At 38.5% G+C, this 12,934-nt stretch overlaps 1 protein-coding gene across 3 annotated transcripts in view; it reads left to right on the top strand.

Moving 5' to 3' along the window:
• The window catches only part of LOC132689750 (phospholipid-transporting ATPase ABCA3-like), a 175,298-nt gene that overhangs the window by 5,945 nt on the left and 156,419 nt on the right, over nucleotides 1-12,934 (top strand). For all 3 annotated transcript variants that reach the window (XM_078440518.2, XM_078440517.2, XM_078440516.2), the window contains exons 2-6: nucleotides 4,283-4,405; nucleotides 5,075-5,143; nucleotides 5,740-6,004; nucleotides 10,623-10,750; nucleotides 12,545-12,692. In XM_078440518.2, coding sequence (XP_078296644.2) covers nucleotides 5,084-5,143; nucleotides 5,740-6,004; nucleotides 10,623-10,750; nucleotides 12,545-12,692 — 601 coding nt within the window. In that variant the 5' untranslated portion in view covers nucleotides 4,283-4,405; nucleotides 5,075-5,083. The remainder of the gene's footprint in view (nucleotides 1-4,282; nucleotides 4,406-5,074; nucleotides 5,144-5,739; nucleotides 6,005-10,622; nucleotides 10,751-12,544; nucleotides 12,693-12,934) is intronic.

The following is a 12,934-nucleotide window of genomic DNA, read 5'->3' as shown; positions in this document are numbered from 1 at the left end:
TAGTCCATTTACATTCAGTGTTATTACTGAAAGATATGGGTTTAGAGTCATCGTGATATCTGTAGGTTTCATGCTTGTAGTGATGTCTCTGGTACCTTGTCTCACAGGATCCCCCTTAGGATCTCTTGTAGGACTGGTGTAGTGGTGACGAATTCCTTCAGTTTTTGTTTGTTTGGGAAGACCTTTATCTCTCCTTCTATTCTAAATGACAGATTTGCTGGATAGAGGATTTTTGGCTGCATATTTTTTTTTCTGTTCATCACATTGAAGATTTCCTGCCATTCCTTTCTGGCCTGCCAAGTTTCAGTAGATAAATCTGTCAGTAGTCTTATTGGTCTCCCTTTATATGTTAGAGCATGTTTATCCCTAGCTGCTTTCAGAATTTTCTCTTTATCCTTGTATTTTGCCAGTTTCACTATGATATGTCATGAGGAAGATCAATTCAAGTTACGTCTGAAGGGAGTTCTCTGTGCCTCTTGGATTTCAGTGCCTTTTTCCTTCCCCAGATCAGGGAAGTTCTCAGCTCTGATTTCTTCAAGTACACTTTCATCACCTTTCTCTCTCTCTTCCTCCCCTGGAGTCCCAATTATGCATATGTTGTTGCATTTGATTGCATCACTTAGTTCTCTAATTCTCCCCTCCTACTCCTGGATTTTTTTATCTCTTTTTCTCAGCTTCCTCTTTTTCCATAATTTTATCTTCTAATTCACCTATTGTCTCCTCTGCCTCTTCAATCCGAGCTGTGGTCGACTCCATTTTATTTTGCAGCTTATTAATAGCATTTTTTAGTTCTCCTGACTGTTTCTTAGTCCCTTGGTCTCTGTAGTAATAGATTCTCTGGTGTCCTCTATACTTTTTTCAAGCCCAGCAATTAATTTTATGACTATTATTTTAAATTCATTTTCTCTAACATTGCTTCAGTCGTTTTTGATCAGTTCGTTAGCTGTTGCTACTTCCTGGAGTTTCTTTTGAGGAGAATTCTTCCATTTCGTCATTTTGAATAGTCCCTGGAGTGGCGTGGAACTGCAGGACTCTTCCTCTGTGCTATCTGGAGTAACTTGCATTGGTGGGTGGGGCCACAGTCAGACCTGATGTCTGCCCCCAGCCCACCGCTGGGGCCACAGTCAGACTGGTGTGTACCTTATCTTCCCCTCTCCCAGGGGCAGGACTCACTGTGGAGTGGTATGGCCCCTGTCTGGGCTACTTGCACACTGCGAGGCTTGTGGTGCTGCTTTGATGGGATCTGGCGTATTAGCTGGGGTGGATCCTGAAGGTGCACAGGGGCGGGAGGAGCAGACTCAGTTCGCTTTGCCTTCTGTGGTCCGCTTCAGGATGGGCCCTGCGGCACCGAGAGGGAGGCGGCCCCGTCGGAAGGATGGATCCGCAGAAGCACAGCGTTGGTTGTTTGCTTGGTGCAAGCAAGTTCTTTGACGGGAACTAGTTCCCTTAGGGATTTTGGCTGGGGGGTGGCCGAGGGAGATGGCGCTGGTAAGAGCCTTTGCTCCCCGCCAAGCTGAGCTCTGTCCTCCGAGGCTCAACAACTTTCCCTCCCTTTGTCCTCTAGCCCTCCCGCTCTCGGAGCAGAGCTGTTGACTTATTCCAGATGTTAAGTTCCGCTGGCTGTCAGAACACACTCCGGCCCCTCTGCTTTTTCAAGCCAGACTGAGGGGCTCTGCCTTGCTGGGCGGGCTGCCCCTCCACCGCCCCAGCTCCCTCCCGCCAGTGCATGTAGCGTGCATCACCTCTCTGCCCTTCCTACCCTCTTCTTTGGGCCTCTCGTCTACACTTGGCTCCAGAGAGTCCGTTCTGCCAGTCTTCTAGCGGTTTTCTGGGTTATTTAGGCAGATGTGGGTGGAATCTAAGTGGTCAGCAGGACGCGGTGAGTCCATTGTCCTCCTACCCTGCCATCTTCCTCCGGAAACCGTACCTCTTATTCATTAATTAGATCTTTATAGCAGCTTTATTCTTTTTAAAAAAATTATTTCAAGTTAGCATACAGTATACTATTGTTTTCAGGAGTAGAACCTAGTGATTTATCACTTACATATGATACCTACTGTTCGTCCGAGTGCCCTCCTTAATGCCCATTACCCATTTGGCCCATTGCCCCACTAACCTCCCATCTAGCAGCCCTAAGTTTGTCCTATTTAAGAGTCTCTTATGGTTTGCCTTCCTTTCTGCTTTTATTTTATTTTTCCTCCCCTTCCTGATGTTTACATGTTTTGTTTCTTAAATTCCACATATGAGTGATATCATATAATTTTTCTATCTCTGACTGACTTAATTTGCTTAGCAAAGTAGGTCCATCCACGTTGTTGAAAATGGCAAGATTTCATTCTTTTTAATTGCCAACTAATATTCCATACTGTGTGTGTGTATACACATGCCACATTTTCTTTATCCATTCATCAGTTAATGGACATTTGGGCTCTTTCCATAATTTAGCTATTGTTGATAGCATTGCTATAAACATTGGGGTGCCTGTGCCCTTCAAATCAGAATTTTTGTATCTTTTGGTAAATACGTACTACTGCAATTGTTGGGTCATTGGGTAGTTCTTTTTTAATTTTTTGAGGAACCTCCATGCTGTTTTCCAGAGTGCTGCACAGTTTGCATTGCCACCAACAGTGTAAGAGGGTTCCCCTTTCTCCACATCCTGGCCAACATCTGTTGTTTTCCCAAGTTGTTAAATTTAGCCATTCTAACAAGTATAAGGTGGTATCTCATTTGTATTTCTCCAATGATGAGTGATGTTGAGCGTCTTTTCATGTGTCTGTTAGCCATCTGGATGTCTTTGGAAAAGTGTTTATTCATGCCTTCTGCCCATTTCTTCACTGAATTTTTTTTGTATGTTGAGTTTGATGTTTATAGATTTTTTTTAAATTTTTTTAATGTTTATTTTGGAGACAGAGAGACAGAGAATGAACAGGGGAGGGTCAGAGAGAGAGGGAGACACAGAATCCAAAGCAGGCTCCAGGCTCTGAGCTGTTAGCACAGAGCCCGACGCGGGGCTTGAACTCACAGACCGTGAGATCATGACCTGAGCCGAAGTCGGACGCTTAACCAACTGAGCCACCCAGGCGCCCCTAGATTTTTGATATTTTATCCAATATATCTTCTTTTGCAAATATCTGCTCTCATTTTGAAGGTTGTCTTTTAGTTTCGTTGATTTTTTTCCTTCACTGTGCAGCTTTTTATCTTGATGAGGTCCCAACAGTTCAATTTTACTTTTATTTCCCTTGCCTCCAGAGACCTGTCAAGTAAGAAATTGCTGCGGCTGGTCAAAGAGGTTGCTGCTTCTTTTCTCTTATAGGATTTTGATGGTTTCCTGTCTCACATTTAGGTCTTTCATCTATTTTGAATTTATTTTTGTGTATGGTGTAAGAAAGTGGTCCAGTTTCATTCTTCTGCATGTTGCTGTCTAGTTCTCTGGCACCATTTGCTAAAGAGACTGTCTTTTGTCCATCGGATGCTTTATCCTGCTTTGTCAAAGATTAGTTGGTCACACGTTTGTGGGCCCATTTCTGGGTTCTGTATTCTATTCCATTGGTCTATGTGTCTGTTTTTGTGCCAATACCATATTGCCTTGATGATTACAGCCTTGTAAACAGGCTAACATCCAGAATTATGATGCCTTCAGTTTTTTCAACATTACTTTGGCTATCCAGGGTCTTTTGTGGTTCCATACAAATTTTAGCATTGTTTGTTCTAGCTTAAATGTCTTTTTGAGTGTATTTCCCACTTTAAAAATTTGGGTTCTTATATTTTTATTATTGGCTTATAGCAATGCTTATATATGTCTTTTGTCAGATAAATTTTTTAGAAATATTTTCCCCTTTTATCGCTTTCTTTCCTATTTTCATGATGGTATTCTTTGAGGAGCAAAAATTTTAGATTTTGATGAAGATCTTTTTTATGGCTTGTAGTTTTTTTTCATTTACTTTAATAAATCTCTGTATCCACAAGGCCACAAAGATATTCTTCTATATGTTTTCTACTAGTTTTATAGGTTAGCTTTATGCTTAGGTCTAGGACCACTGCTTCCTCCATCCTTTGAGATCCTAATCTAATGCCCTTTTGTGGAATTTCTAAACCTTCTATGTTTTTTGCCTTGAAAATGGTAAGCATACTTATTTTAAATTTTGCTCCTGATAATTCCACCCCAGATGTCAGGAGTGCCAGATGTTATATTCAGAAAAATTGTTTGGAGAAATAGCTGAGTCTCCAGGATAATATTAGTTTTCTTCAGAGAGGATTTATTTTTTTTTTTTTTTTGTTCTAGGTACCACAGGCATTTGCAATATAGGATACCTTCATCTGGTATCAAGGATTAAAATTATTTGAAATTGTGCAGTCCCTGCACAGACCCTGGCCAGTTTCTTTCACATTCATCCTTATTTATAAGGTGAGGTCCTAAAATAATGTCTCCCCTTTCTGGCCCTGAATTGTAGCTCTCTCTCTGGTAACTCCAAGAATTTAAGTCAAGTGTTCAAGATCACACAGATAGTGGTAGAGCTGAGAACCAACCTCGATAGTCTGATTTCAGGTCCTGGGTTATTAATAACCTGTTAATAAAATAACAAATAAAAACCTTTGTTATGTTTCCCATTATACACCTAAGTGACTTAATATGTCATGTAATAGATGTTCAGCAAATATTCATTAAATATAAAAATGAATCTTCTCCTATTAGCAATGTTGTTAATGGAAGTACTTTCAGTCTTGCTACTTGTTGAGTGGCATTTTGGGCTTATAGCTATGATGTGATTTTCACATACCATTTTGTCTTTTTGCTGATGGTGATTATTTATTTTCTCTTGTATTGTTTCTTAATAATAATTGGGAAAGGTACTGGTCAAATTTACCTGGAAGCTTGCATCAATAACATACTGATCTTTGTTTTGTGCTTGAAGTTTTATACATATTAGAAACCTGGTAGATACTGAGTAGGGATTTAAGGATAAACAGCTTCTCTAATATTTCAAGTGCTTATTGTTTCTTATTGTCCTCCTTTGAGTTTGATTAAAACATTAAACAATTCAAATCTAAGTAAAAATCTTTACTCCCTCCTTAGAATTGAAGAATGGATTTCTCATGGGTTTACCAATTTATGGCTCTTCTGTGGAAGAATTTTATTTTAAAGGTAAGTTGAGCTATCTATAGGAGTTTTGCAACAGCTAAGAGACCACAGTGTGAAAATTCTTACAGCCTGATCACTACATTTCAATTTATACTGTTAAATTTTTCTCAGTCCTACAGCTGGGGGTATCTCTTCCAAATGTGAAGGGTCCTCACAGAGTGAAATAATAGCAGAATGACATGGAGAATAGAGAAAACAGATAGTCCAGGAAACTATTGCTACTATAGAGTTCTTCTTTGCCATCTATATATCTTCTTTTAAGAAGTGTCTTTTTTTTTTTTTTTTTTTTTTTTTTTCCAACGTTTTTTATTTATTTTTGGGACAGAGAGAGACAGAGCATGAACGCGGGAGGGGCAGAGAGAGAGAGGGAGACACAGAATCGGAAACAGGCCCCAGGCTCCGAGCCATCAGCCCAGAGCCCGACGCGGGGCTCGAACTCACAGACCGCGAGATCGTGACCTGGCTGAAGTCGGACGCTTAACCGACTGCGCCACCCAGGCGCCCCAAGAAGTGTCTTTTAATAAAAAAGAATTAGGCATTTGCAGAGGTAATGGACTTACAAGACAATTAACATAATCTTTTTTTTTTCCATCTCCTAGAGGCGGCGATTGGTGGCGTTATTTGTGGAATTCACCCTGACGTTACTATTTGCTGGTACGCTTCTGTTAACACGCAAGATTTTGACTATAAAGAAGTATGGGCCTTTCAATTACTCTCTTCAGCCTATTGATAAGTTACCTGCATTTCTTGGAATGCCCATGATTTTTCCTGGTCCATGGGAACTGGCTTTTGTGCCTTCCAAAAGTGTTGTGGTGAAGAGTATTGTTGACCACGTGAAGAGGGATTTACACTATAATTTCACAGGTTAGAAATTAAAGTTTTTTGAAAAAATGTATTATTAAACTGGGTTTCAGTAAAGACACATATGTAATCTTTTAGCCAGGCATTGTTCTCCCAGCTAAAGCATTATAGGATATATCCTCATAACCAGAGAGTACCCTCCTAGATATAATATTACAGACTTTGTTAAACTTGAGAGTTAAATTCATAAAAAAATATTTTCTCCTAGAACCCAAAACATAGTAATATTTAAAAATTAGATGATCAATTTATATTATTTTGGATTATTATCCAATTCTTTGATACTAAGTCGTCCTGGTTTCTGGTTGTGCTTCTTAAACCTGGGTAAGTATAACCCTGGAGGTATATGATGTGCACCAAAGGTACACACAGGCACAGCATAAGCATGAGCCCTCATTCTGGATGTGTGCTCTGTGGTCAGTTATTTCAAACATTGTTCATATAAAAATGTGCAAGTCATATATAGATGCTTTAGAGAAGACTTAAACTACATAGAATTATCTTAAAAGCCCCACAGTAAGCTTACCCCGCCTTCTCAACTCAATTTCTCTCCTTTTCCCCCAGAAAGAAACACTGTCAAAAGTTTGGTGAGCATACCTCTAGTGCCCCTTCCTTTTACATACATACATTTATTCACTAGTATATTTTTTCAGCCTTTTTTTGACTCTCAAGGGATTTGAGGGAACTTGAGACCAGATGCCATCTCAAAACATATCTTATTTAAAACATCAGTGAAGCAGAAGAATGCAAAATCCCCAATAAGCTTTGAAGTATATAATACAAATATCCCAATAAACGTAGTCTCTTAGAAGCTACTTTGGGTTACCCAGAATATTGCCTGATTTCCATTCTGATTTCATCTTTGATGCATGGGATTCTTAGAAATGTATTACTTTACTTAAAAACATTTGGAATTTGTTGTTCTCTTTCTCGTTTTTTTTTCCATTTCTATTTTAATTTCCTTGAATTGGAATATATTTGATTTCAGTTCTTTGAAATTTTGAGAATTGTTTATGCCCACTTTATGGTGTATTTTGAAAAATGTACCATGTACATTTGTAAAGACCATGTGTTTTGTGGGTTTTGCTTGTAGTGTTTTATAAATGCTACCCAGGCGAAGTTGTCAAGTTAGTTAATCATAATGCTTTTCAAATATGTATTCTTACTGGTTTTTGTCTGCTTATTCTGTCAGTTATTGACAGAGGTATTACATTTCCAGCTAGGTGTTGTTAGTATGAAATAGGTGTTTTATATATAAATATATAGATATAAAACATCTACTTTAACATTATATACAATGTTCAAATTTCTTTATGCTTATATGTCTTGAAACTATTAGCTCATGTGATCTCTCTGTTGAATTGTTTCTAAAAATATTTCTCTGTTCTGGAATTTCGGCTTGTCCTGTTTTTAATAGATTTCAGGTAACCAGAGAAGTGTTCTCTCTTTTTTAACTATATTAACCATAGTTACTTTTAAAGTCCTTAACTGGAAAATTGTGGTATCTAGATTACTTGTATATATTTATTTCTCTTTAAGTCATCGAGTTCTGTTTTATAGCATATTTTGTATATTTTTATAAAATGACAGGTGTTGTGGATAAACATCAGAGGCTCCTGAGGGTTAACTTTTCTTCTGGTTGGTTGTTAGAGTACTGACAGAGTGACTTGATTCCATCAAAGTCTGGTTTTAGGCTTCATAAGGGCGGCTCTGTTTCAGTTTTGTCTTTACTCTTGCAGCATACCCTGTGTTCTAGGGCATGGCTCTTCTAGGGTGTCAGCTGGAAGCCTGGAGTATTTATGAAGGCTCCTCGACCTTAGTGGGGCTTGAACGCTAATATTCTCTATTTCATCAGCACTGTGTACCTGATGAAATCCCTGCTCAGCATTTTAGCCTGCCATCTGCTGTTATCTCCTTGGTTTCAAAGAGTCTTAGCCTATACATTCTCAGTTCAGGAGTTGGCTGCTGACTTCAGAGGAATTTACAAGCTGATTTTCACTTCTATGCTCTTCTCCTCTCTTTGCAAGTTTACCTCTCAAGTTCCAGCCATTTTGGCAGCCTGAGCTCTCATCTCTTTTCTTCAGCTCAGTAAGTCTACAATTTTCTGCCGATGCGTTCAGGTAAAGTACCAGGGTGAATATGGCACTCACCCTATGCATTTCCCTTTTTCAAGGTTTGTAAGTCCATAATTATTCATTGCAGCATTATTTACAATCAACCAAGGTATAGAAGCAACCATAGTGTCCATCAGCAGATCAGTGCATAAGGAAAACGTGATTATTCCATCACAAAAAAGAAGGAGATCCTGTCTTGTAACAGTATGTATTATGTTTGGAGAACATTATGCTAAGTGAAAAAAGCCAGACACAGAAAGACAAATACTTTATAATCTCACTTATATGTGTTATCTAAAAATACTGAGCTCACAGAAACAGAGAGTAGAGTCGTGGTTTCTGGAGTTGGGGGTGGGTGGGGAAAATGGGGAGATTTTGGTCAGGGTGTATGAACTTTCAGTTATAAAGATGAATAAGTCCTGGAAATCTAATGTACATGGTGACTATAGTCAATAACACTATATAGTGTATATAAAATTTATTCCGGAAGTAGATCTTGCAGTGTTCTTCTCATAAAAGAGGGTGGTGACTACAAAAGGTGATAGATGAGTTAATTAACCTGATTTTGGTAATCAATTCACAGTCTATGCATATATTAAAACATAATGTTATACCTTAAGATCCCATTATACAACCTACATATATACAATTTTATTTTGTCAGTAACACCTAAATCACTCTGGGCAGAAAATTTTTAAAATAAAGTAAGTGGTAACTGTGTCGTGGTGGAGATATTAATTAGCTTGATTGTTACAGTCATTTCACAGTGTATACATATATCACATTATCATGTTTTACAGCTTAAATACACAACTTTTATGTGTCATGTACTTCAATAAAGCTGGGGAAAAAATAAAGCCACCCCAGATAATAAATGAAAATAAATAATAAATAAATTTCCCTCCAGTTCTATTTTTGAGAAATCCACACAAACACATGTTTTAGCCTCATTAAGCACTCATAAATCTCTCACTTTCAGCGCACATGGGTGGCTCAGTAAGTTAACTCCTGAGGCTCAGGTCTTGATCTTGGGGTTTGTGATTTCGAGCCCAGTGTGGGGCTCTGTCCTGACAGCTTGGAGCCTGCAGCCTGCTTTGGATTCTGTGTCTGCCTCTCTCTCTCTCCCTCCCCCGTTCTCTCTCTCTCTCTCTCTCTCAAAAATAAAATAAACATTTAAAAAAATCTCTCACTATCTCCCTTTATCTCTCTTAATCTTTTCACATACCCCTGCTTGAGCAGGTAACACCTTCCTTGAAGCCCAGATAAATTAATGAAAACAGACTGACAAACTGGTGGATCCCTCCTCAGTCCCTTACCACCTTGGCCAGGCAGTTACAAAGAATTGTGGCTATTCCCACAACATTCCATGGTTAAGGCAGATGGAAGGTTCCCTGGGACGTAAAGAATGCACAGGTGAGATGATGACAGTGGTTAAGTTCAGATGCAGAAGCAGAGGCTACATGCCCCAAAGTGTACCTGACTACCTGTTTGTATGCACTTCACCTTGTTCACAGTGTACTTTCAGGATAATATTCTGAAATTTCCAGCTGTGTTCCTATGTTTTGTTTTGTTTTGTTTTGTTTTGTTTTGTTTTGTTTTGTTTAATTTGGTGGACTTTGTTTTTCCAGCTTTGATCATTTAAACTCTCTGAGGATTTTGTTTTGTCCTGCTCCTGGTCACCTTGCATGGGTGCAAACCTGATTCTAGTCCCTGACATCCTGCTTCCAGCTTTGGAATTTATATTCCAGCTTTGCCCACCTTGAGAAAAGTATGCACACTTGGCATTTCCAAACTACCAAAAATAATGATTATCACACATAATCACCTCCAATATTAAAATTGTGAAGTTGTTTCATTCTTCAACTTCTAAGTAGTTTTTATTCAGATATTAGAGATTCTCATTGTACACGACTTTGAATAGATTTCATGGATCAATTTTGTTATTTCCTTCTAAAATGAAAATTTCAAAACACTTTGGAAGTATCCCTCTTCCTTGCTTTATTTCAGTATGTACTTATTATAATGATTCATTATACTTTATTTTTTTTAATTACACTTTAAACTTGTGGTCAAACTTTTAAAACTCCTAAAGATTTTCATGCACTCCTAATATCCATTAGTTTGTTGTGCCGATGTTTGAACACTGTTTTAAATTTACTTTAAAAATATGTATATTTACTTATTTTTGAGAGACAGCACAAGTATGGGAGGGAGAGAGAAAGAGGGAGACACAGAACCTGAAGTAGGCCCCAGGCTCTGAGCTGTCAGCACAGAGCCGGATGCGGGGCTTGAACTCACAAACCATGAGATCATGACCTAAGCCGACGTTGAACTCTTAACCGACTGAGCCACCCAGGTACCCCTGAGCAACAGTGTTTTAAAATTTATATGTTGATAATCTTTCATCCGTGTAAAGCATTTTTCCATCTTATAGATAGAAAAGGCACTCAGATACATTTGCCTGTATGTGGGCAACTCACACACTAGATTTATTTTTCTTTCTACAGTTCAAGGCTTTTCTTCAGAACGAGATTTTGAAGAGTATGTTAAACAAGAGAATAACTCTAAAAAAGTGTTGGTTGCTATTATTTTTGACCATGAATTCCAAAATAGTGATGATCCCCTACCACTTAAGGTAAGACGGTTTTATGTAGAAACTTCATAAGTGTGCTTCCAGTTTCTGAGGTTTAATGAAGTAGAGGCATAATTATTTCATTTATTAAGTGGGGGGACTGCAACTTACCCAAGATCATACTGCTTGTACATAGTTGAGCAGGGATTTAAATCCAAATCTAACTAATTTCTGTGTATGTGCATTTATTTAGCCAGAGCTTTATGTTGGTGGGGAAAGAATTAAATTTACCATGTACTAGATTTTCTCCTTATAAATCAGAATCATAGGAGACATTGACCACCAAGGATATTACCTTTCCCACTGTATCTGATACAGCTCTTTCCCAGCTCTGTACATGATGGTGAAGTGAATGCAGATTTCCCAGCTCAAAAGACGTGAGGGGTTAAAAGCAGCTGCATCTTCACCAGAATGGAACACAGCATGAAAATGTCCCTCTTTCTTTTGTTTGACTCTCATAGTTTTTCACCAGAATCTAAATCTAGAAAACAGTGCCAAGGTTTAGCCAAGTGGAATCAGAATTAGGACATAGGCAGATTCTGAGGAAGATTCTGATAACAACCTCCAAGAAGGAGAGACAAGGACTGTGCTTTGAACTTGGTGTCCTTGGTGTTGAAGGAAATAATCAAAATATAGTATAGATGTACGCATGGAGCTATAATTCTGCATTTAAGATAACTGCTGGTTCTCAATGGAAGGAAAAAGTAAGGAAAACCACTGGGTTGTAAGTAGAGTTGGAGGTATGTTTTCATTCTTTTCCCTCACTCTTTCACTCCTTTCACGTATGTAAAATACCCTCAAGTTACTAATTTGGTATGAGCTGGTGCTGATGTAGGCTCATCAGTGTATATACAGACTGGTTAGAATGTTTTTGGTACAGTTTCAAACTTCACCTGTTTTTCCTTGGACAATCTCCCCACTGTCCCTGCCACTTGGCTCACTCTCTTACCTTTAACATTGCTACTGTGACTTGCTGTACAGTCTCTCCTAACCATACCTACCTCTGTCCTCCTCCATACTCCCATAAATGCTCCTTACATGTTACTATCATTGAATTTGCTGTAAAGTAAATATATATGTTGTCTCAACTAGAATTTGAGCTCCTTGAGGAATAGGTTCTATGTCTTAGTCCTTGAACGTGCAGTAAGTGTCTGAAGCTCTCGGCTTGACAACTGAGTATATTAATATTTACCTACATTTATGACATCGGCCTGCTCCTCCTGATGTTACTGATTTCTCTGGTCTGATCCTTGACTCTAGGCAACTGCTGGACCATTTTCTGTCTCGTAAAGCTACTTAGACCCAGCATGCTCTACCTTGAGGTTTATTTAGTTCTCTAGAATTAGTATTACCTTTTCATTTAATAATGAAATTATGCAGTATTCCACATTTATATTTTATCACATTTCTCCTCTGTCCTCATGTGGGATTCTTTCTTATGTTACAATCACTTTTAGGGGAGGAAGGGATTTTCCTCTCAAAACACTTGGCTGATGTAATGGGAAGAGAAATTAGCAGCATCTTTTGGTGTGTTTCATTTCAGTATGCATGCCAGCTGTCTATTTTGGGAAAAAGACATTGGCACTGGTGTGCAAGTTGCCACCGTGTTTGTTTACCGCAAACCCACAATAGCCATATGACAAGTCTGCTCCACTGCCTAACGTTCGGAATCCACTTAGTGCTCAACAGTCTGCCTCAGAATCACACACATGCGATTTTTCTTTAACTTCCTTTTGTTTCTCATTCTTCCTTAATTATCTTTTGTTTACAGGTATCATTTCTTTTTGTTCCCTGTAGGTAAAATATTATCTGCGTTTTAGTAGTTTTCAGAGGAACAAGTATGTGAGTTTTGTCCGAACAGAAGGCTGGGAAACAGGTGTTCTCTTTCCAACTTTTCCTTCTTTGGGACCCAGAAGTGAACGTAGTTCCCATGGGGGGAGTCCTGGTAAGCAGATCTTTAATCATACTTATTTTTATATCCTAGTCATATAAGTCATATAAGTAAGGCTCTTAAGGCATCACATGTTTATACCTGTATTTCTTTAACCTTGTGATGAAAATTGTTAATTTTTAACTTACTGTGCTGGTGATTTCTTCTTTTTTTTTTAAATTTAAATTCAAATTAGTTAACATACAGTGTAGTCTTGGTTTCAGGAGTAGAATCTTGTGATTCCTCTCTTACATATG

Source organism: Panthera onca, chromosome E3, assembly GCF_046562875.1.
Source record: "Panthera onca isolate mPanOnc1 chromosome E3, mPanOnc1 haplotype 2, whole genome shotgun sequence".
In the NCBI taxonomy this organism is placed as follows: Eukaryota; Metazoa; Chordata; class Mammalia; order Carnivora; family Felidae; genus Panthera; species Panthera onca.
Note: the sequence above shows the minus strand (reverse complement) of the source record. Positions and strands in the feature narration are given on the sequence as shown.